The sequence below is a fragment of the Pongo pygmaeus genome, chromosome 10 (assembly GCF_028885625.2).
Source record: "Pongo pygmaeus isolate AG05252 chromosome 10, NHGRI_mPonPyg2-v2.0_pri, whole genome shotgun sequence".
Lineage (NCBI taxonomy): Eukaryota > Metazoa > Chordata > Mammalia > Primates > Hominidae > Pongo > Pongo pygmaeus.
In genome coordinates this window covers 3,880,262-3,906,900 of record NC_072383.2, presented here as the reverse complement: position 1 = coordinate 3,906,900, position 26,639 = coordinate 3,880,262, and the positions used below count along the sequence as shown (strand labels likewise).

Here is a 26,639-nt window from a genome sequence, read left to right as displayed (position 1 = left end):
ATGAAACAGATTTAAACTTAATGGAATGGAAGGATATCCACACAATCTTTAAAGTGAAAAAAAAAATCAGGTTCTAAATCTACAGGTATTCTTTGATTACATTTCTTTTTTCAATGTGTAGAGGCATAGAAAAGTCCAGAAGGATCTATAATGAGCTGTTTAATTTTCATTTTCTGTGGGGTAGATCCTTCGTTGCGTGGAAGATTATTTCACTCTGTTAGCTCTCTTTACATCAGTAGGAATACATCCTCATGGTCTTAAACTTCTTGAGGGAGCTTTCCTGACACTCTACCCTAGGTAAACATGCTCGCATAGCACTCTCTATTCACCATATTACCTATAAATCATATTGCACTTTTTAACTTTTCTAAATTACTTTTTGCTTTCTTTTCTAGATTATAAAATTCGTGAGGGCAGGGACAGTATGGAAAGGTTCCCTTGTGAGCAAATAACCGTCACTTATTGAACTCTGTGTGCCAAATACTGTGCTGAATGTTTTCAATAATCTCACTCTTAGGGAGATATTACTACCATCTCCATTTTGAGGATGAAGATATTGAAAGATTATCAAGTTTCTCCCAAATGCCATTCCAGGCCTGTGTGACTCTTTGGCCGTTACACGGTGATCAATAAAAATTTGTTTCATAGGAAACAAATACAGCCAGCCGTGGCTTTAAGATCACTGGGCGATAGAGTTGGACCAGAAACCCTTTAAACTCCTTCGTCAGACAGACACTCGCAAGCCCCGCCCAGGACGACCGCCCGCGCGCGTACGGATAAGCGTGCAGGGGCGGGGCGAGCTTGTGGGAGTGGGGCGGAGACAGATCTGACTGGCCAGCGTCGGGCGGAAGTCGGGAGGTTGGGTGGTCTGTAAACGCTGGCTTGTGACAGGGAGGGGGAGAAGGAAGGCCTTCGTAAGGGTTGCCTCTCCGTCCCTTCGCTCCCGGGGACCCGCGGGAAAAAAAAATCCAACACCCAGGCCCCGCGGCTAGCCCCTTCCCACAGGCTCTCTCCGCTCGATTTTGTCACCGTTATGTGGGAAGCGAATCCAGTGAGTAGCCGGGCGGGACGGGGCAGGCCCAGGGGGCGGAGTTGATGAGAGAGGGGCGGGAGGGGGTCACCGGAACTGCTTCCCCGCGCTCGCTTCAGTCTGGCTGTTGAGTTCCGGGACCGGAGTTCCCAGGCCTTTTGGCTTCTGCAGTCTGTACCTTTTTAAGCAGTGGAAGTGCCTGGGTGGATTCTCCAGTGCTTTATTGTTTTCTTGTTACAATTATTTATTTTACTTCCTGTGATGTTTCAGCCTCATCCCTTCACCATTTGTTGTTGTTGTTGTTGTTGTTTTTGAGACGGAGTCTCGCACTGTCGCCCAGGCTGGAGTGCAGTGGCGTGATCTCGGCTCACCGCAACCTCCGTCTCCCGGGTTAAAGCGATTCTCGTGCTTCAGCCTCCCGACTCCCTTCACTGTTTTTTGAAACTTTGTGTTTTGCTTTCTAATTGGAGTAACTGGCCTTGGAACCTGTAGTCAGTCATTTGCCTCAGGTTTACCTGCCAGTCCCACCAGTCTAAAGCAAGGGAATTGGGACCCCCTTGTCTTGAGTGGGCCTAAGAGGAGCCATCAGTTCTCCTTTTCCCTTCTTGGTGGACAGTCGTTTAAAACTTGGAGTATGGACTGTATGTTCTTAGATGTTTTCGTTCGGTGGACAAAGTGATGATCTGGAGCATTTCAGCTGCAAGTCTGCCTTCCTTGGTTGACTCTGGTATTTTCATTATGACTTCATGTGTTTTTGTCTACTTTGCTTTTATGCATTTATGTATTTAAAGTGCAACGTAGGGGCGGAAAAGTTTAGTACCTTTCCTCACCACCCATTGTAAGGATCACAGCCACCACTCCTTAAAACAGAAGATAGGTTAACAAGGTAAAAGCATAGCAAATCTAATCAAAGTTTTACGCCACCAGGCACTTCTGAGACCAGGGAGATCTCTATTTTTATGCGTAGGACCCATGAAGAATAGACAACTGTGTAAAAATGTGATTGGACGAAGGATATACTCTAATGTTAATAAACTGAGGGAGGAAACCCAGCAAGGTCTGTTTGTTCAGATTCTTCTTGGCCTCTCTGTGTATCATTTCTTCCGCCTATGGAGGAGGAAGGACCCTTCTGGAATGAGGGTCTTAGCGACCTACTATCAGGCAAGGTAGGTTAGAGAATTTCTTTATGGCCAGTTCCTGCAGGGAAAGGTTACAGTGATAGTTCCAGTTTTTATGGCTTGCTTTGTAGGAGAGGGATCCTAATTTCTATCACTCACCTTGGGGAAGAAGAATTCTGGTTTCTGTGACTCACTTCGGGGACGAAAGATGGGCAGGAGACAGAAGGGCAAGAGAAGATCAGAGGGAGAGACTGCTTCCGAGGCTGCTTCTGAGGCCTTCCAATCTCTTTTAGAAGTATTCAGTATGCCAAAGTGTCATACTTCGGGGTAGTATTTTCTGAGCCCCAAATCAACCCTCAGAGAGTGGGATCTATTTGCCAAGAGTATTCTTCTGTTGTTATGGTTGAAACTGCCTGGTAAGGTGGCAGATGTATGATATTTACAACTTAGGAGTTGACTGGAAAAATGGCAGAATCACATTTCAGCAAGTTGTTGGACTAAATACAGTCGTGTGCCTCTTAACAATGGGGATATGTTCTGAGAAATTCGTTGTTGGGTGATTTTTTTCATTGTGCCAACATAGAGTGTACTTTCATAAGCCTGCTACATACCTAAGGCTATATGGAATAGCCTATTGCTATTAACCTAGAAATCTGTACGGCATAGTATTGTACTGAATACTGTAGGCATTTGTAACACAATGGAAAGTATTTATGTATCTAAACATAGAAAAGATACAGTAAAATAAAGTGTTATAATCTTTGGGACCACTGTTGTATATGCGATCCATGGTTGACTGAAAGCTTTTATGCAATGCATAATTGTATATGAAACATATGAAAAACTACTCCTATGCTGAGATAACTGCGTAAATTTAATAACCCCTAATTTCCATATTTGCAATAATTTCCTATAATCAGTATTCTTCCTCTCTCATTTCTGGAATATATTTCCAGATAAGTTAGAAAGTTTATCAGTACGTTTCCCTATGGTTTTAAGTTAAGTTTTTATCCAGTAGAAACTAGTCTGTTGGTCTGGATTTGGTAGTTGCACATTATGGTTCCTTCTTGTGCATCATATAACAATAGTCATCATCAGTATTTTCGATTCATACGTATAATACTGTCTTCAAGCTGCATTAGAGGAAAGTAATTACTTGTATTTGATTTTAGCAAAAATAATTTAGAATAATGAGAATGTGCTCTCTACTTATATATTCAGTTTCACTATCTGTCATCAACAACCTTCATTTTGTATTTATATCTTTATGTAGCTATTATTCCATTTTTGTTATCAGTCCTTCTTAATTTTTCCATAACAAACCCTTTAGCCACCCAAGTATATGTCTTACTCAAGGTTTTAAATCTTTCACTATATTGTAAGATCCACAAGGACAGGGGTTTTTCTCTGTTATTTTTCCTATAGTATCTTCAACTAGAGAACAGAGCCTGACACATAGTAGGCACTCAATAAATATTTGTTGAATTCATGATGGTGGTTGCACCAGCATGGACTAAAGATAATTCTTTGCTCCTACTATGAATTTTCCCTCCTGCGTCACACATACATCAGAATTTGCTGTTGGATTATTTGTGTGTTTGTGAGAATTATAAAGGCATTAATGAATGTCTTATATACTTGGTTTGTTATATCATTATCTCATTTCTTTGTAAGAAATGGGTTTTCTTTGAAATCACCTGTGTGATTTTGCTAATTTCAGCAGAGCAGGCTGACTTTTGTTAAAAGTGGGGAACCCTCCACAGATCATCCCACATTCTTCTTTTGCCACCCAAATAAGACATATTTGTCTTGTTGCTACTGTATTTTATTACTACTAATAGTTTTTCTTCGTATGAGCATATGAATGATATCAGTAAGCACAATTTGGTTTTAAAAATCAACATTCTACGTGTGGGTTTCTCTAGTAATTTGTTAGTTTATTTTAGTTTCGCTTTCCTGGTTTCACTTACCACAATTTCACTTACCAGAAGTCAGCTGCGGTCTGAAAATACGAAATGGAAAATTCCAGAAATGAACAATTAATAACTTTTAAGTTGCATACTGTACTGTGTAGTGTGATAAAATCTCATGCCATTGTGCTCCATCCTGCCTGGGGCCACGAATCATCCCTTTGTCCAGCATATCCACACTGCATATACTCTACCTGCCTACTGGTCATATAACAACATGTAATGTCACTCACTTATTTATTAAGCACCTATTATAAGCTAGTTAGCACGAAGTCCCAGGGTTTACAGTGGTGAACAGAACAGACTAGGCCCCAGCCTTTATGGGTTTGCAGTCTGGTGCAGGCAGGCAGATATTAAACAAATAATTATGCAAATAACATTTAATTCAAATTGTGATAAAAAGATATGAAAGAAAAAGAGTACTGTGACAGCTAATACTAGACTGGGCAATCAGGAAAGGCCACCCTGTGAAAGTAGCTTTTATAGAGATCTGAAGGATTGAGCAAGCGTTAGCCAAGTAAAGGTTGGCTAGAAGGTGGGGAGAGCTGTTCAGACAGCAGAGATAGTGTGAGCAAAGATTCTGAGACAGAAAGGAGCTTGGTGCTTGAGAAAAAGAGAGAAGCCTATGTGGCTGGGACACAGTGCACCAGAAGACAAGCCCAGGAGGTAGGAACCAGGCCATGCATGGATTTGTGGCACATGTTTAGGATTTTGAACTTTATCCTTAGAGGAGTGGTAACACATTGAAGGAAGTGTCATGAACATATTTATGTTTTTAAAAAGATTACTCTGGCTGCTGTGTGGAAAATGAGTTTATGTATTAGAAAATATGGTAGACATAATAATGGCCTTCTAAAGATATCCACATACTAATACCCAGAATCTGTGAATATTTTGTTACATGGCAAAGGGGAGGTAATTAGCTAATCGGCTGACCTTAAGATAAAGAGATTATCTTGGATTATCCAGGGGGGCCCCAAAGTAATCGCAAGGGTCTTTAAAAGTAGAACATGGGGACAAAAGACATGGAGTGACTATGGAAGAATGGTCAGAGAGTTACAACATGGCTGGCTTTGGAGATGAAGGAAGGAGGTCGCAAGCCAAGGTATGTGGGTAGCTTCTAGAAGCTTGAAAAACCACAGAAATAGATTCTCTCCTGCAACCTTTAGAAGGGAATCAAACTCACCTTGATTTTAGCCCATTGAGACGCATGTAAGATTTCTACAGAAATGTAAGAAAATAAATCAGTGTTGTGTTTAAGCCACTGCGTTTGTGGTAATTTGTTCTAGCAGCAAAAGAAAATACTGAGGGGGATAAGGGGCTGTAGGAAGACGAATTAGGAGGTTATAGTGTAGTCCAGGGTAGAGACGAAGGTGACTTGGACTATGTGGGGAAACTGTGAAGTCACCTATGAAGGTGACTACTAAGTGGGGAGAGAGAAGATCAATTCAAGCTGCATCTTAGATGATGACTTAGCTTTCTGGCACGGGCAGCCAGGAATAAGATGTTTTCACCGAGCTTGGAAAAGGGAAAGCCATATGGAAGATAACAGGAGTTTGGTTTTGGACCCACTATGTTTAATGTGCTTATGAGGCATCAAGTAGTAAAGTTTGGAAGGCAGTTGGTTAGGTAGGTAAGTCTGGAGCTCAGAGAAGAAGGCTGGGCTGGAAATTGAAATTTGAGCCTCAGTGTCTATAGATAGTCTGTTACCCAAGCTGGAGTGCAGTGGCATGATCTTGGCTAACTGCAACCTCTGCCTCCTGGGTTCAAGTGATTCTCGTGCCTCAGCCTCCTGAGTAGCTAGAACTACAGGTGTGCACCACCACACCTGGCTAATTTTTGTATTTTAGTAGAGACAAGGTTTCACTGTGTTGGCCAGGCTGGTCTTAAGCTCCTGACCTCAAGTGATCCACCCGCCTAGGCCTCCCAAAGTTGTGGGATTACAGGCGTGAACCACCGTGCCCGGCCCCCAATAAAGCAGTATTTTAGAAATTAATGTTTTTATTATCATTGAGAAGGATGATTTTTTTTTTGCAGCTTCTTACAAAGTACTTATATCTAATTTGATGATAGATAGTTTGAGATGTAGGTTAGACCACACTTTGATTACTCTGTATGTCTACTAAATTAGGAAATGTTGTGCCACAATTATAGATTGTCAGGAATTGCAACTTGTGTTTGCTGGCGCTGTCAGATGTTTTGGAATATCAAGGTCAAATACAGGCTGATAAATTATCGGAAGATTTCTCCCTGAAGATTATATCTTGTGCTCTTTCAGTTGCCTTATTGAGAAGCCTATAATATTAGGGTGAATGTTTCAACCAGCCTGAATGTTTGGAAGATAGTAACAAATGGATTCTTAAGTCATTTTTTGACTTCTTCAGTATCTGGAAAGTATTTTCCCATGTTTTGTTTTAACATTTAGTCATGTTCTTTATACACACAATAGTGTAATCAGTCTCACTCTGAGAAGTGAAGAAAACCATCAGGTTTTGGGAAGGAATCACATCCTAGCAATTGAGCCATTTGCAGCATAGCTTGGTGACTTTGAAAAATATGGTATCTTATTCTCAGCATTAAAAATCAGAGTATTTTGGCCCTGAAGTAGTAGGTTCACACTATTTAAAATTCTAGATATATCTCTGCTATACTCCACTTAAGCAGGCCTCTAGAAAACATAGAATTACTTTTTGGTATTGTCAGCATTATGAAGAATTTTTTTGTTTTTTAAAATCTCATCCCTCATTTCAGAAACTTGTCAGCACCTTTTTCCTTGACAGCCAGCAAACTTGCGTGGGAAGAATAATCTTGCAAACGCTGCCATTTCCTTCTGCAACATCTGAGAGCGCATACTCTGAATAGTCAATATTTGATGATGTTTAATTTCCATTATTTCCTTCAACACTCAGTTATAATCAGGAGGCATATTGTTGATTCCTGTTTCATATAAAGAATCTTTTAGTAATATAACAGTGTATGTTTTTGCTATTTGTATACTTCATGCTCTGTCAATTTTGAATGTGTTGCACCTTTTTCAACTTATGTCATAGCTCACAAAAGTATCATTGTCTAAATAAAAACTGTCTTTCCTGTACTATAAGTTTTCACTGATATGTAGAACAAAAAGTTGTTGAGTACTTTTACCTTATATACTGTATATGTGTCAAGGACTGATTTATATTTTCTCCACAGGTAGTTTGTCCAATTGTAAAACAAAATGTATGCTAAAACACTCACATGGCAGTAATTGCTCTTCTATATTGTGTTGCATGATAATATATGACATCCAGTAGAATCATTTAATAAAGAATTTTGGTCAATAGCTTGTTTCTTCTCAGGCATTAAATTTGAATTGACTAGCTTCTCAGCAGTATCAATAATTTTTACCTGTTTTAGCTGACAAATGCGTCTTTTCTCTTGGTTTCTTCTTTGTCCTTATCAACAAAGCAAATGGACTTTGTGCTTTGTGTGAAAATAATCTGAAAGTTTACTTGAGTTTTATACTACTATATTTAAGTAAATGCTAACTATGGCTGATATGAATGTATCAACAGAGAGTGAATATAATGGGATATTATAGTGAATGGTAACTTTAAAGAAAATAAAGTGATTTTCATGCAAATTATCATTAATCTTACATTTCAACTTTTCAAAATGTATGTAGACAAATTTATTTCATTACTTTGCCCCTGAAAATGCCTGTGAAATATCTCATAATCCCTCAGGACCGTCTTTTGAAGATTCTGAGAGAAAACAAGAAGGGCTAGGACTGAGCCATAAGAAACTCTAAAAGTTACAAGCTGAGGAGAAGTCAAAGTGCAAAGGAGATTGAGAATTTATGGACAAAAAAATAAGATGATCTGGAGAGTGTCATGTCATAGAAACCAAGAGAAGAGTTATTCAGTACAGAGGATAAACTGTGAAATGTTACTGTGAGATAAGTAAGATGAGGACTGAAAAGAGCGTAGGATTTAGTAATGTGAAGCTCATTAGACATCCTAGGAAGTGTCTTTTGTTTGTTTGTTTGTTTTTAAGTGATGATGGGTGGGAAAGATTGGATCAGAAGCTAGAAAAGTTAAATTGGAGTGGGTGTTAGCATAGAAACTGCAGAAATAAACATAGCGTGTAGACAAAGAGTTACAGTTAATAAGCCACCAAAGGAGACAAGATGAAATCCTAAAAGCACTCAATCTGAAAGAAGATAGAAAAAAAAAGAAAAACAGAACAAAGAACAGGTGGGACCAAAAAAAAAAAAAAAGCAAATAACAAGATGGTAAACTTAAAGCTAACCATATCAATAATCATACTACATATAAATGGATCAAATACCCCAATTAAAATACAGAGATTTTCAGATTGGATTAAAAAAACAAGACCCAAGTATAAGTTGTCTGTAAGAAATACACTTTGAATATAAAGACACGAATAGAATAAAACTAAATAGAGAAAGATACACAGTGCTAACACTAATGAAGAGAAAGTGTGAGTGGTTTATTATTGTTAAGGTAGATTTCAGAGATAATGATATTGTCAAGGATAAAGAATGTCATTTCTTAATGATAAAGAGATCAGTTAACCAGAAACAATCCTAGATATTTTAGACATCCAATATTAGAGCTTTAAAATACATGAAACAAAATTAATAGACCAGCAATAAAAAATAGAAAGATACCCAGTTAACTGGAGATTTCAGTAGTTTTCTCCAAATAATTGATGGAATGAGCAGATAGAAAATGAGCAACAGTATAAAAAACTTTAACACCACTATCAACTAACTTGATCTGCTTGGCATTTATGGAAGAATTCACCCATCAACAGCTGAATACATGGGTTTTATTTTTTTCCAATTACATAGAGAACGTGTAAAAATATATACCATATTCTGGCCCATAAAACATATCTCAGTACATTTGAAAGAATTGAAGTCAAGCAAGATGTACTTTCTGACCTAAATGGAATTAAGTTAGAAACCAGTAACAGAAAGATTATAAAATTCCCAAACATTTGGTAAATAAATAACACTTTAAGGTAACCCATGGGTTAAAGAAATGAAAAGAGAAGATAGAAAGTATGAAAACAACATATCAAATTTGTAGGATGGTGCCAAAGCAGTACTTAGAGGGAAATTTGTAGCTAAATTAATGGCTGTATTGGAAAAGAAGAAATGTTACAAATCAATAATCACAGCTTTCTAAGAAACTGGAAAAAGAAGTTAAACAGGAGCAAGGAAATAAAGGTTAGAGTGGAAATCACTACAACAGAAAACAACAGTGAAGATCAATGAAACCGAAAGCTAGTTCTTTGAGAACATCAATACTATTAATAAATTTCTAGCCCAGCAGATCAGGAGAAAAAGAAGACACAAATTACCAATATTAAGAATGAGAGAGGTAACATCACTACATATTCTAAAGACATTAAAAGGATAATAAAGGAATGTTATGAACAACTTTATATCAAGCAATATGACAACTTAGATCAAATGGACATATTCCTAGAGAGATACAAACTGCTAAAGCTCACTGAAGAAACAGATAACACAAATAGTCTAACATCTGTTAAATAATTTGAATTTGCAGAAAAAAATCATTCTAAAAGAAAATTCTAGGTCCAGATGGTTTCAGTGTTGAATTCTACCAAATATTTAAGGAAGAAATAATACTAATTAACACCGTTTTAGAAAATGGAAGAGGAGGTAATACTTCACAACTCATTTCATAAGGCTGTGAGACCCTTATTTCAAGACCCATCATAGAAAACTACAGACCAATATCCTGCATGAACATACATGCACAATTTTAAACAGAATTTAGCAACTCAAATCTAACATATATAAAAGGATTAATACATCATGACCAACTGGTGTTTATTCCAAGAATGCAAGGTTTAATATTTGAACAGCAATCAATGTCATTCACCAGGTAAACAAACTAAAATGAAAAACTATATGGTGATTCCAATACATGCAGAAAAAGCCTTTGACAAAATCGAATATCGATTCCTGATTAAAATTCTCAGCAACCTAGGAATAGAAAGGAACTTGCTCAACCTGATGGAAGGTATGTGGAAGGGGGTTAACTCAGCAGGCTGGTGTTGTTCAAACCTTGCCCATTCTTAAGCTTGTTTCCATGACTGTCCTTTGCTCACTTCCAGGGAACTAAGCTCTTGAAATTTTTTGTCTTAATAGTATATTTGCATGCCTGAGTCTTTGAGCCGTGCTATACCAGTTTGTCCAGATTGTTTATACTAGCAATGCAGTTGATGGTGAAGACCTGCCTTCCCTCTGGGAGTCTGGAGCTTCAGTAACAGGTCAGTCACACAGGTGCTGTTATGTTTACATGACTGATACCCAGTAAAAGCCCTGTACACTTTGGCTCAAGTGAACTTCCTTGGTTGGTAACACTTTGCACATATTGTCACACATAGTTGGGAGAATGAAGTGTGTTCCATGTGACTACACTGGGAAGGGACACTTGGAACCTTGTATGTGGTTTCTTCTAGACTTCACCCCATGTGCTTTTCCCCTTTGCTGATTTTACTCTATGTTCTTTCACGGTAATAGAGTGTAACCATTAGTAGAGCAACTTTTGAGTCTTCTGAGTCCTAGCAAATCATCAACCCTGAGAGTTGTCTTAGGGACCCCTGACACAAAGGGCATCTTCAGAATGCCTTTATCTAACAACTTAATGGTGAAAGACTGACTACTTTCTCCCTAAGATCAAGAACAAGGCAATGATGTCCATTCTTTATTCAGTATTCTACTAGAGGTTCTAAGGAAAAAGGCAAGAAAGGAAAAAAGAGGCATCTAAATCTTAGAAGCAAGAAGTAAAGCTGTCTTTATTCAGATGATATGATGTCTATGTAAAAATCTAATGGAATCTTTAAAAAGCTCTTAGAACTAATAAATGAGTTTCATAAGGTTGCTAGATATGGAATTCATATACAGAAATCAATGTATCTCTATATAGTAGCAACATATAATCAGAAATTGACTCTTAAAATGCAATTCCACTTACAATACTATCAAAAATATGAAATAAGCCTGAAAGTAGCGTAAAAGATTTGCAAGATCTGTACATTGAAACCTAAAAAACATTCTTGAAAAAATTAAGACCTAAATAAGTCGAGAGATATAATTTATTCATGGGTTGGAATACTCAGTATTGTTAAGAGCCAATTTTCTCCAGACAGATTGATAATTCAATGCAATCCCAGTAAAAAAATCAAAGGACCTAGAATAGCCAAGCAATTCTGAAAAAGAAGAACAAATTTGGAGAGCTAATGCCACCTGATTTAATGATTCAATGTGAAGCAACAATAATCAAAACAGTGTAGTACTGGCATCAAGTTAGGGAAGTTAATTAATGGAATGGAATAGAATAAAAAATAGGGCCACAAACAAATAATTTTTTAATAAAGGTACGATTCAGTGGGAAAAGGACAGTTGTTTTAACTAATGATGCTGAAACAATTGGATACCCATATGCAGAAAAATGAACGTCACTCCATACTTTGCTATACTATAAAAATTATATATTTATATAGTATATAAAATATGCTAATATAAAATATATAGTATAGAAAAATTTATAAACTATAAAATTTACTAAAAATGGATCATAGACCTAAATGCACAATCTAAAACTACAAATTTCCAGGCGAAAAAAATAGAAAAAAAGAATACATATATTTATTTTTTTGAGAGAGTCATGCTCGGTTGCCTAGGCTTGTAGTGCAGTGGTGTGATCATAGCTCATTGTAACATTGAACTCCTGGGCTCAAGCAATCCTCTTGCCTGTCTCCCAAGTAGCTGGGACTACAGGTGCATGCTACGATGCCCAGTTAATTTTTAAATTTTTTGTAGAGATGGGGTTTTGCTATGTTCCCCAGGCTAGTCTCAAACTATTGACTTCAAGTGATCTAGTCTAAAACTCCTGGTCTCAATCTTCTGGGTGCAGCCTCCCAAAGTGCTGTGATTACAGGGATGAACCACTACGCCTGGCTGAGAAAAATCTTTTTCAAATTTTAAAATTTGTGTTTTTCTAATGACTAATGATGTTGAACATCTTTTCATGTATTTTCCATCTGCTTGTTTTCTTTGGTGTGGTTTCTGCTAGCATTGGTTAGACACGGAGTCTCGCACCATCGTCCAGGTTGGAGTGCAGTGGTGCTGTCTCGTCTCACTGCAAGCTCCGCCTCCTGGGTTCACGCCATTCTCCTGCCTCAGCCTCCTGAGTAGCTGGGACTATAGGCACCCTCCACCATGCCTGGCTAATTTTTTTGTATTTTTGGTAGAGACGGGGTTTCACCATGTTAGCCAGGATGGTCTCAATCTCCTGACCTCATGATCCGTCCGCCTCGGCCTCCCAGAGTACTGGGATTACAGGCGTGAGCCACCACGCCTGGCCACAAAGATTCTTTTTAGCTACAATACCAGAACTATGATTGATGAAAGAAAAAAGTGATAAAACAGACTTTATCAAAATTAAAAACTTCTGCTGTTGAAAACATGCTTCTAGGAGAATGAAAAGATAAGCCACAGACTGGAGAAAGTATTTAAAATGCATATATCTGATAAATGACTTATACCTAGAATATATTAAGAACTCTGAAATCTCAAGAGAAGGAACTCAATTTTTTAAAGTGAGCTAAAGATATGAATAGACACTGCACCAAAGAAGATAAGCAGAAGGAAAATAACAACATGAAAAGATGTTCAACATCATTATTCTTTAGGGAAATGGAAAATAGAACCACAATACTGCCCATCTATCAGATTGGCAAAAATTTAAAAAAGCCTTAATGCCATTTATGATGACTTTGCCTTCATGATCTAATCACCTCCCAAAGGCCCCATTTTCATATCACATTAGGAGTTAGAATTTCAACATCATAATTTGGCAAGGACACAAACGTTTAGTCTATAACATTCTGGCCCTGGCCCTTCCCTCCACAAAAATTCTGTGTCTTCCTTGCATACAAATTACATTCATTTTATCCCAATCACCCCAAAGTCTTAACTGATACCAGCATCAACTTTAAAGTCCAACATCTCTCTAAATGTTATCTAAATCAGGTGCAGTTGAGCCCAAGGTATGATTCATCCTGAGGCAAATTCTCCTCCAGCTGTGACCCTGTGAAACCAAATATGTGCTTCCAAAATGCAATGGTGGTCTGAGTTTGGTGGCTTGTGCCTGTAATCCCAGCTACTTGGCAAGCTGAGGTGGGAGGATCACTTGAGGCCAGGAGTTGAAGACCAGCCTGAGCAACATGGCAAGACTCTGTCTCTGAAAAAATTGAAAAATTAATTAGCCAGGCGTGGTGTCGTGCTTGTAGTCCCAGCTCCTCAGGAAGCTGAAGCACAAGAATCACTTGATACTAGGAGTTCGAGGTTGCAGTGAGCTATGATGTGTCACTGCACTTTAGCCTGGACAACAGAGCAAGACCCTGTCTCTAAAAAAATTAAAAAGTTAAAAAATATAGTGGTGTGCTAGTCATAGGGTAGACATTCCATTCCGAAAGGGAGAAAAAGGAAGGAAGAAAGGGGTGACAGGTCCCGAGCAAGTTCCATGAAATCTTAAGGCTACAAAATGAATGATTGGCTTGATGCTCTGCCTTCCAGAGATGTGGAAGTGCTGCCTTCTGGACCCTCTGATGGGGTTGGTCACAATCCCTGGGCTTTGAGAGGTCCAGCCCTTATGAGCCATCTGGCCTATTGAAAGTAAGGCAGTGGTCCCTTCTTTTGTTGAACCAAGGAAGCATCCCAGATGATCTCTGAATTGCTTTTAGGGTCCTTCCTTGTCTTAAAGAAGAGCACACATTTGCAGCTGAATTGCTCTATGGTCCTATCCTGAAAAATCCAGGAAGTCTACCAACCCTCCTTCATTTCTTCCCATCTACTATTTTTTCATTTCAAATTGGCAGTTTTCCTGCTGGGGTGGTCCACATCCATACTAATCTTATCAAATGATCATTTGGCCACAACCTTAGTGTTGTCCTCTGAACAGACTTACTCGTTCTTTTCAATATGGGTAGGTTGAGAATTTTCTGCATCTTTAAGTACTGGTTCTTTTTTGCTTAACAATTCTGTCTTTAAGTCATTCTCTCTTCTTGCATTTTATTTAAGCAGTCAGGAGGACCCAGGCCACTCCTTCAGCAAATTGTGTAGAGGTTTCCTCAGACAAATATCCAATTTCATCACTTGCAAATGCATATATCTTTATAACTGTTATATCTTCATGTTGGAGTAACCCTTTTATCATGATGAAATGACCCTACTTTTTATAGTAACCTTTTTGATTTGAAGTCTATTTTGCCTGGCATTAGTATAGCCACTCCAGCTTTTTTATGACTGTTGTTTGCATGGTATTTTTTTATTTATCCTTCTACTTTCCACCTATTTGTATCTTTGAATCTAAAGTGTATTTCTGTGGACAGCATATAGTTGGATTTCAAAAAAATCTAATCTGAAAAATCTACCTTTTGATTGGATTAGTTTACTCACATTTAATAGTATTATTTAATTGCATGTTATATTATTATTTACATCTGCCTTTTTTTTTTTTTTTTTTTAGCAGAGTCTCACTCTTGTCACCCAGGCTGGAGGGCAGTGGCGCAATCTCAGCTCACTGCAACCTCTGCCTCCTGGTTCAAGCGATTCCCCTGCCTCAGCCTCCCAAGTAGCTGGGAGTACAGGCATGTGCCACCACGCCTGGCTAATTTTTTGTATTTTAGTAGAGACGGGGTTTCACCGTGTTGGTCAGGATGGTCTCGATCTCCTGACCTTGTGATCCGCCCTCCTCGGCCTCCCAACGTGCTGGGATTACAGGCGTGAGCCACCGCTCCGGCCTACATCTGCCATTTTACTTTTTGTTTTCGATTTAATTATTTTCAAATGTTGGAATATTCACATCTATATAATAATGTATCTTGGAGATAGTACCCAAGTCTAAACATGAATTTATTTGTTTCATATATGCCTTTTACACATAGTTCAAAGGTAATTTTATATAATATTTTTCTTTTTTTTTTTTTTTTGAGATGGGAGTCTTGCTCTGTCGCCCAGGCTCGAGTGCAATGACATGATCTCGGCTCACTGTGACCCCCCACCTCCTGGGTTCAAATGATCCTCCTGCCTCAGCCTCCCAAGTAACTGGGATTACAGGCGCATGTTGGCCAGGCTGGTCTTGAACTCCTGACCTCAAGTGATCCACACACCTGGGCCTCCCAGGGTGCTGGGATTACAGGCGTGAGCCACCAATGCACCCAGCCTGAATATTCATACATAAATTCTTAACAGTAAAAAGTATGACATACATTTAATACAGTGAAGAAATAATGTGTTCAGGATAACTAAGCAGTGCAATAGCATCACCAAAATACCTTTATCAGATGTTAAACAACAGCAACAGCAAACAGTGGCAAGCTTTGTCTCCACCTATGATGCTGTGTTTTGATTAAAATGTTCCTGTACACTGTATTTTTTGACTTTAGGTAAAACATCAGAAGCGATTGAGGGACCAAGTAGTGGGTCCTATAGGGGTAAGGAAGCATTTTGCTGGATGGCTTTTAAAAATGTTTCCTTTAGAGTCATCTACCTCATTAACCAATGGTTTTCGTCTTAGAAATCTTTCTTTGATGTTATAAATTGACATGAATTCTTGTTTGGTATGAATGCACACTGCTCCAGACCTTTAGTAATCTCATCACATGTTTTCATCATGTTATCTACAGCCACTTTCTCTGCATTGTTAATGTTGTCTTCATCGCTGTTATCAAATCACCTTGATTCAGAACCATTTTAATTATTTCATCATTGATACTGAATGAACAACTGGAGTCTCATTATCAATATTAGAAACATCTTTGATATTCACTTCTTCCAGCTTACTGATAGACTCTGGAGGTGCATTTTTTGCATATGTCAGGAGGTTATATATCTTTTTTTTTTCCCTCGGATGATATACAGAGTCCTTCGAAATCACCAATTGTTCATCATCAACACTGAACATAGTCTTAGGCCAGAGGTTGTGTCAGGCATGACTATGTCTTCAGTCATTGTTTTCCGAGTGTTGGCAACTGCATTTATGGCATCCTCCATGCTAAACTAGTTTTGAAAACTTTCTACACCCTTATGTCTGTTCACTGTTGCTAGCATGCTATTCAAGAATATATTTTTATATTTACTCTTTATTGATCTAAGGATATCCTGGTCACATGGCTTAATTAATGAAGTGACATTTCGGGGAAAGTACATGTTATAAACATTATTTTTTATGGGAATTTCAGCTGGAGGATGAGCAGAACAGTTGTCAAGGAATAACAAAATCTTACAGTCTAGCTTCACTGCAGTAAGCATGAGCCACTAGTACAAAATGTGAAACTAGTCAGAAAAGAGGTTTCTGGTGATATATGCCTTTTCTTTTCCTTTTTTTTTTTTAGCATAATAATGGACTGGTAAGAAATTCACTCCTTGAATACAGTGAGGACATGAGGTTTTGCCTGTCAAAGCAAGTTTACACTTATATGTGTATTAGCACATCCCAGCACAGTTATTCTGTCCTTGGCATCCTTAATTCCTGCAAAGGCTGTCTCAGCAGCTGTAATTGGTGTCTTTCTGGGATAATAATGTCAAAACAGTGATGTTTCATCGGCATTATAGATTTGTTCTAGTGTCAGATGTTTATCAGCCATGACCTTGGCAAACTCATCAATGAATTTCTCTGTTGCTTCATGATCATCGTGTTTTATCCCGACATGTCTTTAAAAATTTAATGCTGTATCTTTTTTTTTTTTTCATTATTATACTTTAAGTTCTAGGGTACATGGGCACAACATGCAGGTTTGTTTCATATGTATACATGTGCCATGTTGGTTTGCTGCCCCCATTAACTCGTCATTTACATTAGGTATTTCTCCTAATGCTATCCCTCCCCCAGCCCCCCACCCCCTGACAGGCCCTGGTGTGTGATGTTCCCCGCCCTTTGTCCAAGTGTTCTCATTGTTCAATCCCACCTATGAGTGAGAACATGCAGTGTTTGGTTTTCTTTCCTTGAAATAGTTTGCTCAGAATGATGGTTTCCAGCTTCATGCATATCCCTGCAATGGACTTGAACTTATCCTTTTTTATGGCTGCATAGTATTCCGTGGTGTATATGTGCCACATTTTCTTAATCCAGTCTATCATTGATGGACATTTGGGTTGCTTCCAAGTCTTTTCTATTGTGAATAGTGCCACAGTAAACATATGTGTGCATGTGTCTTTATAAGTAGCATGATTTATAATCCTTTGGGTATATACCCAGTAATGCAATCGCCGGGTCAAATAGTATTTCTAGTTCTAGATCCTTGAGGAATCGCCATACTGTCTTCCATCTTCCACAATGGTTGAACTAGTTTACACTCCCACCAACAGTGTAAAAGCATTCCTGTTTCTCCACATCCTCTCCAGCACCTGTTGTTTCCTGACTTTTTAATGATTGCCATTCTAACTGGTGTGAGATGGTATCTCATTGTGGTTTTGTTTTGCATTTCTCTGATGACCAGTGATGATGAGCATTTTTTCATGTGTCTGTTGTCTGCATAAATGTCTTCTTTTGAAAAGTGTCTATTCATATCCTTTGCCCACTTTTTGATGGGGTTGATTTTTTTCTTGTAAACTTGTTTAAGTTCTTTGTAGATTCTGGATATTCACCCTTTGCTAGATGGGTAGATAGCAAAAATTTTCTCCCATTCTCTAGTTGCCTGTTCCCTCTGATGGTAGTTTCTTGTGCTGTGCAGAAACTCTTTAATTAGATCCCATTTGTCTATTTTGGCTTTTGTTGCCACTGCTTTTGGTGTTTAGTCATGCCCATGCCTATGTCCTGAATGGTATTAGCTAGGTTTTCTTCTAGCATTCTTACGGTTTTAGGTCTAACATTTAAGTCTTGAATCCATCTTGAATTAATTTTTGTATAAGGGTGTAAGGAAGGGATCCAGTTTCAGCTTTCTATATATGGCTAGCCAGTTTTCCCAGCACCATTTATTAAATAGGGAATCCTTTCCCCATTTCTTGTTTTTGTCAGGTTTGTCAAAGATCAGATGGTTGTAGATGTGTGGTGTTATTTCTGAGGCCTCTGTTCTGTTCAGTTCCATTGGTCTATATCTCTGTTTTGGTACCAGTGCCATGCTGTTTTGGTTACTGTAGCCTTGCAGTATAGTTTGAAATCAGGTAGCGTGACGCCTCTAGCTTTGTTCTTTTTGCTTAGGATTGTCTTGGCAATGCGGGCTCTTTTTTGTTTCCATATCAACTTTAAAGTAGTTTTTTCCAATTCTGTGAAGAAAGTCCTTGGTAGCTTGATGGGGATGGCATTGAATCTATAAATTACCTTGGGCAGTATGGCCATTTTCACGATATTGATTCTTCCTATCCATGAGCATGGAATGTTCTTCCATTCATTTGTGTCCTCTTTTATTTCGTTGAGCAGTGGTTTGTAGTTCTCCTTGAAGAGGTCCTTCACATCCCTTGTAAGTTGAATTCCTAGGTATTTTATTCTCTTTGTAGCAATTGTGAATGGGAGTTCACTCATCATTTGGCTCTCTGTCTGTTATTGGTGTGTAGGAATGCTTGTGATTTTTGCACATTGATTTTGTATCCTGAGACTTTGCTGAAGTTGCTTATCAGCTTAAGGAGATTTTGGGCTGAGACAATGGGGTTTTCTAAATATACAATCATGTCATCTGCAAACAGGGACAATTTGACTTCCTCTTTTCCTAATTGGATACCCTTTATTTTTTTCTCTTGCCTGATTGCCCTGGCCAGAACTTTCAACACTATGTTGAATAGGAGTGGTGAGAGAGGGCATCCCTGTCTTGTGCCAGTTTTCAAAGGGAATGCTTCCAGTTTTTGCTCATTCAGTTTGATATTGGCTGTGGGTTTGTGATAAATAGCTCTTATTATTTTGAGATATGTTCCATCAATACCTAGTTTATTGAGAGTTTTTAGCATGAAGGGCTGTTGAATTTTGTCTAAGGCCTTTTCTGCATCTATTGAGATAATCATGTGGTTTTTGTGTTTGGTTCTGTTTATGTGATGGATTATGTTTATTGATTTGCATATGTTGAACCAGCCTTGCATCCCAGGGATGAAGCCAACTTGATTGTGGTGGATAAGCTTTTTGATGTGCTACTGGATTTGGTTTGCCAGTATTTTATTGAGGATTTTTGCATGGATGTTCATCAGGGATATTGGTCTAAAATTCTCTTTTTTTTGTTGTTTCTCTGCCAGGCTTTGGTATCAGGGTGATACTGGCCTCATAAAATGAGTTAGGGAGGATTCCCTCTTTTTCTATTGATTGGAATCGTTTCAGAAGGAATGGTACCAGCTCCTCTTTGTACCTCTAGTAGAATTCAGGATCGTCTGGTCCTGGACTTTTTCTGGTTGGTAGGCTATTAATTATTGCCTGAATTTCAGAGCCTGTTACTGGTCTATTCAGGGATTCACGTTCTTCCTGGTTTAGTCTTGGGAGGGTGTATGTGTCCAGGAATTTATCTATTTCTTCTAGATTTTCTAGTTTATTTGCGTAGAAGTGTTTATAGTATTCTCTGATGGTAATTTGTATTTCTATGGGATCAGTGGTTATATCCCCTTTATCATTTTTTATTGTGTCTATTTGATTCTTCTCTCTTTTTTCTTTATTAGTCTTGCTAGCGGTCTATCAATTTTGTTGATCTTTTCAAAAAACCAGCTCCTGGAGTCATTTATTTTTTTGAAGAGTTTTTTATGTCTCTATCTCCTTCAGTTCTGCTCTGATCTTAGTTATTTCTTGCCTTCTGCTAGCTTTTGAATTTGCTTGCTCTTGCTTCTCTAGTTCTTTTAATTGTGATGTCAGGGTGTCGATTTTAGATCTTTCCTGCTTTCTCTTGTGGGCATTTAGTGCTATAAATTTCCCTCCACACACTACTTTAAATGTGTCCCAGAGATTCTGGTACGTTGTGTCTTTGTTCTCATTGGTTTCAAAGAACATCTTTATTTCTACCTTCATTTAGTTATTTACCTAGTAGTCATTTAGGAGCAGATTGTTCAGTTTCCATGCAGTTGTGCGGTTTTGAGTGAGTTTCTTAATCCTGAGTTCTAATTTGATTGCACTGTGGTCTGAGAGACAGTTTGTTTGTTATGATTTCTGTTCTTTTACATTTGCTGAGGAGTGCTTTACTTCCAACTATGTGGTCAATTTTGGAATAAGTACAATGTGATGCTGAGAAGAATATGTATTCTGTTGATTTAGGGTGGAGAGTTCTGTAGATGTCTATTAGGTCTGCTTGGTGCAGAGCCGAGTTCAAGTCCTGGATATCTTTGTTAACCTTCTGTCTCATTGATCTATCTAATATTGACAGTGGGGTGTTAAAGTCTTCCATTATTATTGTGTGGAAATCTAAGTCTCTTTGTAGGTCTCTAAGGACTTGGTTTATGAATCTGGGTGCTCCTGTATTGGGTGCATATATATTTAGGACAGTTAGCTCTCCTTGTTGAATTGATCCCTTTACCATTATGTAATGGCCGCCTTTGTCTCTTTTGATCTTTGTTGGTTTAAAGTCTGTTTTATCAGAGACTAGGATTGCAACCCCTGCTTTTATTTTGCTTTCCATTTGCTTGGTAGATCTTCCTCCATCCCTTTATTTTGAGCCTGTGTGTGTCTCTGCACGTGAGATGGGTCTCCTGAATGCAGCACACTGACGGGTCTTGACTCTTTATCCAATTTGCCAGTCTGTGTCTTTTAATTGGGGTATTTAGCTCATTTATATTTAAGGTTAATACTGTTATGTGTGAATCTGATTCTGTCATTATGATGTTAGTTGGTTATTTTGCCCATTAGTTGATGCAGTTTCTTCCTAGCATCAATGGTCTTTACAGTTTGGCACGTTTTTGCAGTGGCCGGTATGGGTTGTTCCTTTCCATGTTTAGTGCTTCCTTCAGGAGCTCTTGTAAGGCAGGCCTGGTGGTGACGAAAATCTCTCAGCATTTGCTTGTCTGTAAAGGATTTTATTTCTCCTTCACTTATGAAGCTTAGTTCGGCTGGATATGAAATTCTGGGTTGAAAATTCTTTTCTTTAAGAATGCTGAATATTGGCCCCCACTCTCTTCTGGCTCATAGAGTTTCTGCCGAGAGATCCACTGTTAGTCTGATGGGCTTCCCTTTGTGGGTGACCCGACCTTTCTCTCTGGCTGCCCTTAACATTTTTTTCCTCATTTCAGCCTTGGTGAATCTGGCAATTATGTATCTTGGGTTGCTCGTCTCAAGGAGTATCTTTGTAGTGTTCTCTGTATTTCCTGAATTTGAATGTTGGCCTGCCTTGCTAGGTTGGGGAAGTTCTCCTGGATAATATCCTGAAGAGTGTTTCCAGCTTGGTTCCATTCTCCCCGTCACTTTCAGGTACACCAATCAAACATAGATTTGGTCTTTTCACATAGTCCCATATTTCTTGGAGGCTTTGGTCATTTCTTTTTACTCTTTTTTCTCTAAACTTCTTGCTTCATTTCATTCATTTGCTCTTCAGTCACTGATACCCTTTCTTCCACTTGATTGAATCGGCTACTGAAGCTTGTGCATGCATCACATAGTTCTTGTGCCATGGTTTTCAGCTCCATCAGGTCATTTAAGGTCTTCTTACACTGTTTATTCTAGTTAGCCATTCGTCTAATCTTTTTTCAAGGTTTTTAGCTTCCTTGCGATGGGTTCAAACATCCTCCTTTAGCTCAGAGAAGTTTGTTATTACCAACCTTCTGAAGCCAACTTCTGTCAACTCGTCAAAGTCATTCTCCATCCAGCTTTGTTCCGTTGCTCGTGAGGAGCTGCGTTCCTTTGGAGGAGAAGAGGTGCTCTGGTTTTTAGAATTTTCAGCTTTTCTGCTCTGGTTTTTCCCCATCTTTGTGGTTTTATCTACCTTTGGTCTTTGATGATGGTGACCTACAGATGGGGTTTTGGTGTGAATATCCTTTTTGTTGGTGTTGATGCTATTCCTTTCTGTTTGTTAGTTTTCCTTCTAACAGTCAGGTCCCTCTGCTGCATGTCCGTTGGAGTTTGCTGGAGGTCCACTCCAGACCCTGTTTGCCTGGGTATCCCAGCGGAGGCTGCAGAACAGCAAATATTGCAGAACAGCAAATATTGCTGCCTGATCCTTCCTCAGGAAGCTTCATCTCAGAGGGACACCCGGCTGTATGAGGTGTCAGTCGGCCCCTACTGGGAGGTGTCTCCCAGTTAGGCTACACGGGGGTCAGGGACCCACTTGAGGAGGCAGTCTGTCCATTCTTGGAGCTCAAACACCGTGCTGGGAGAACCACTGCTCTCTTCTGAGCTGTCAGACAGGGACATTTAAGTCTGCAGAAGTTTCTGCTGCCTTTTGTTCAGCTATGCCCTGCCCCCAGAGGTGGAGTCTACAGAGGTAGGCAGGCCTCGTTGAGCTGCAGTGGGCTCCACCCAGTTCGAGCTTCCTAGCCACTTTGTTTACCTACTCAAGCCTCAGCAATGGTGGAAACCCCACCCCAAGCCAGGCTGCTGCCTTGCAGTTCGATCTCGGACTGCTGCGCTAGCAGTGAGCAAGGCTCCGTGGGCGTGGGACCCGCTGAGCCAGGCGCGGGATGTAATCTCCTGGTGTGCCATTTGCTAAGACTGTTGGTAAAGCACAGTATTTGGGTAGCAGTGTCCCAGTTTTCCTGGTACAATCTGTCATGGCTTCCCTTGGCTAGGAAAGGGAAATCCCCCAACCCCTTGTGCTTCCTGAGTGAGGCGATGCCCTGCCCTTCCTCCGGCTTGCCCTCTGTGGGCCGCACCCACTGTCCAACCAGTCCCAATGAGATGAACCAGGTACGTCAGTTGGAAATGCAAAAATCACCTGTCTTCTGGGTCAGTCACGCTGGGAGCTGTGGACCAGAGCTGTTCCTATTCGGCCATCTTGGAATGGACCCCCAATGCTGTATCTTTTCTTAAATTTCTGCAACATGCCTGTTGAATATTCAGTATTCTTTTCGATTTTCAGTTCATCATGATCTTTGATTATTTTATGATCAGCATACTATTAAGTGGCATGGATTCTCTGTGATGCTGATGGACTATCCTTTCAATACATGAACAAGATTTCGTTTTTAGATTTATGCAGGATTTTTCCATTTTTATTAACTTCTGTTCATTACTTTCAACATAGAACTTTTATAGTTGGTCCTTCTCTTTCTTCAGATCATATATATATAGTGGTCATTTCAACACCATATTCTTCTGTAAGATATTTCAGACTTAACATTGCTGCCCAGTTGCTATAACAGCTTGACTTTCTGTTCTGTAGATAAATATAAATGCTTTCCTTTTTTTCTTATCACTATTATCCACAGTGATATCTGCAGGCCTTTCTGACCTTGTCAACAGTATCTTTATACTGCAGAGCAGAGAAAAAGAAAAAAAAACACAGTAATGCACATAGATATTGGCCTCTTGTGGGGCATTGTGAGGAACCTGCCATTTGCACATCCAGCCTGCACATATACCATTTTATTACCCTTTGTGGACATGCTTGTGTGGGGGAATCTGGACATGTGAGGAAAATATATATTACAGCTGAAAGGGCCTGGGAAAGTCTTTTTTCCCTTGAATAAACTGTATATTATACTCTCTTATTTTGACTGTGACCCATCACATGAGGTCAGGAGTAGAATTTTCCACTTGTGGCCTTATGTAAAGTCTCAAAAAGTTTCGGATTTTGGAGGATTTCTGATTTCAGATTTTTGGATTAGGGGTGTTCAACTGATATATATTATGCTATATATATTATGTCTATATATGTTACCAACCCAACTATACATTTTTATTATTACTTTACATAATTTTATGTCTTTTAAGGAAGCTGATAGAAAAAAGGGGAGAACAAGTATGTAGCATTTATATATTTAATTTATTACATATACCATCTTATTTACTGTGATTCTTCTTGTGGATTTGAGTTACCATATGGTGTTATTTCCTTCTCCAATATAGCTTTGTTCCCACCTGCCTTCTTGATGCTGCTATTGTATATTTAACAATTCTGTATATTATAGGCATAATGATATGTATTTAATTAAATCCATATTTAAAATTAAATACGTATTTAAAAAGTTGATACATAATTGATATACATATTTTCAGGACATGTGATAATTTAATAAATTCACATAAAATTTACATATGAAATCAGGGTAATGGGATATCTATCACCTTAAATACTTGTCTTCTTTTTGCTAGAAACCATTCAAACTATTCCCTTCTAGCTATTTTGAAATGTACAATAGATTATTGTAAACTACAGTCACCCTACTGATCTATTGAACACTAGGTCTTATCACTTCTAGGTCTTATTTCTTATATCTAACTGTATATTTATACCCATTAATCAACCTCTTCTAATCACTCTCTCCCCCTGCCCTTCCCAGCCTCTGGTAACCACCAATCTAGTTTGTCTTTTCATGAGTTCCACTTACTTAGCTCCTACATATGAATGAGAACAGGTGATATTTGTCTTTCTGTGCTCGGCTTATTTTACTTGACATAATGAATTCTCATTCCATCCATGTTGCTGCCAATGTCATGACTCCATTCTTTTTTACAGCTGGATAATCCATTGTGTATATAAACCACATTTTCTGTATCCATGCATCCATGGATGGATACTTAGGTTGATTCCCTATCTTGGTTATTATGAATCATTCTGCAATAAACATGGGAGTGCAGATATCCCTTCAGTATATTGATTTTTTTTCCTTTAGGTATATACTCAGTAGTGGAGTTGCTGGATAATATGGTAGTTCTATTTTTTTTTTTTTGAGGTAGCTCTATAGTTTTCCATGCTGACTGTTCTTATTTACATTCCCACCAACAGTGAACGAGGGTTCCATTTTCTCCACATCCTCGCTAGCATTCGTTATTCTTTGTCTTTTTATAAAAGCTATTTTAACTGAGGTGAGATGATGTCTCATTGTGGTTTTGGTTTGCATTTCTCTGAAAATTAGTGATTTTGATCATTCTCTCATATACCTGTTGGCAATTTGTATGTCTTTTGAGAAATATCTATTCAGGTCTTTTGCCCATTTTTAAATTGGATTATTTGTGTGTTATTTTTCTTTTGCTGTTGAATTGTTTGGGCTCTTCATATATTCTTATTATTAATCCATTGTTACATTGATAGTTTGCACATATTTTCTCCCATTCTGTGACTTGTTTCTTCACTTTGTTGATTGTTTCCTTTGTTGTGTAGACTCTTTTTAGTTTGATGTAATTCCAGTGATCCATTTTTGCTTTGGTTGCAGTGCTTTTGAGGTCTCACACAAAATATCTTGCCCAGACCAATGTTCTGATTTCCCCAGTGTTTTCTTCTAGTAGTTTCACAGTTTCAGATCTTAGATTTAAGTCTTTAATTCATTTCGATTTGATTTTTTAATGTGGTTAGAGATAGTGGTATAGTTTTATTCTTCTGCGAATTGGATAGTCTTTATTCAGTTTTCCCAGCACCATTTATTGAAGAGACTGTTCCCATTCTATGTTCATGGTGACTTTGTTGAAGTGAGTTAGCTGTAAATGTGTGGATTTATATCTGGGTTGTCTATTCTGTTGCATTGGTCTATGTGTCTGTTTTTATGCAAGTATCATGCTGATTTGATTACTATAGCTTTGTAGTATATTTTGAAGTCAGGTAATGTGAGGCCTCCAGCCTTATTTTTGCTCAAGATTGCTTTGGCTATTCAGGGTCTTTTGTGGTTCTATATAAATTTTAGGATTTTTTGTTTGTTTGTTCATTTCTGTGAAGAATGTCATTGGTATTTTGATAGGGATTATGTTGAACGTGTAAATTGCTTTGGGCAGTATTGTCATTTTAACAATATTAATTGTTTCAATTCATGAGCATGGAATATCTTTCCATTTTTTAGTCTTTAATTTCTTTCATAAGCATTTTATAGTTTTTCCTGTATAGATCTTTCATTTTAGTTAAATTGACTTGTATGTATTTTATATTCTTTGTAGCTATTGTAAATTGAATTGCTTTCTTGATTTCTTTTTTAGATTGTTTGCTCTTGGCATATATAAATGCTACTAATTTTTGTATGTTGATTTTGTATCCTGCAGTTTTACTGAATTTATCAGTTCTAATAATTTTTCGTGGAGTTTGTAGGTTTCTTTAAGAATAGGATTATGTCTTCTGTCAACAAAGGAAATTTAACTTGTTTCTCTCCAATTTGGTTGCCATTTATTTCTCTTTCTTGCCTAACTCTTGCCAGGACTTCCAATATCATGTTGAGTAACAGTAGTGAAACTGGACATCTTTGTGTTGTTCCAGATCTTAGAGGAAAGGCTTTTAATTTTTTCCCATTTAGTGTGATATTAGCTGTGGGTTTGTCATCTGGCCTTTATTATTTTAAGATATGTTTCTTCTATATCCAGTTTGTCGAGGGTTTTTATTATAAGAAGATGTTGAATTTTATCAAATGCTTTTAAAGCATCTATTAAAATGATTATATGGTTT

The 26,639-nt window shown here is 38.3% G+C and overlaps 1 protein-coding gene across 7 annotated transcripts in view; it reads left to right on the top strand.

The window, feature by feature from the left end:
* The first annotated feature begins 836 nt into the window (after positions 1-836).
* PARP11 (poly(ADP-ribose) polymerase family member 11) overlaps positions 837-26,639 on the top strand; it is a 64,260-nt gene continuing 38,457 nt past the window's right edge. Inside the window, exons 1-2 of one of the 7 annotated variants that reach the window (XM_054445478.2) lie at positions 1,030-1,051; positions 10,306-10,427. Coding sequence is in view for 1 of the 7 variants with exons in the window: in XM_054445475.2 (XP_054301450.1) it covers positions 1,034-1,051 (18 nt within the window). In the remaining 6 variants the exon portion in view is untranslated. Of the gene's footprint in view, positions 1,052-1,128; positions 2,197-10,305; positions 10,428-26,639 lie in introns of those variants that run through there. The other 6 variants (XM_063672336.1, XM_054445479.2, XM_054445476.2 and 3 more) reach the window with 6 other exon arrangements.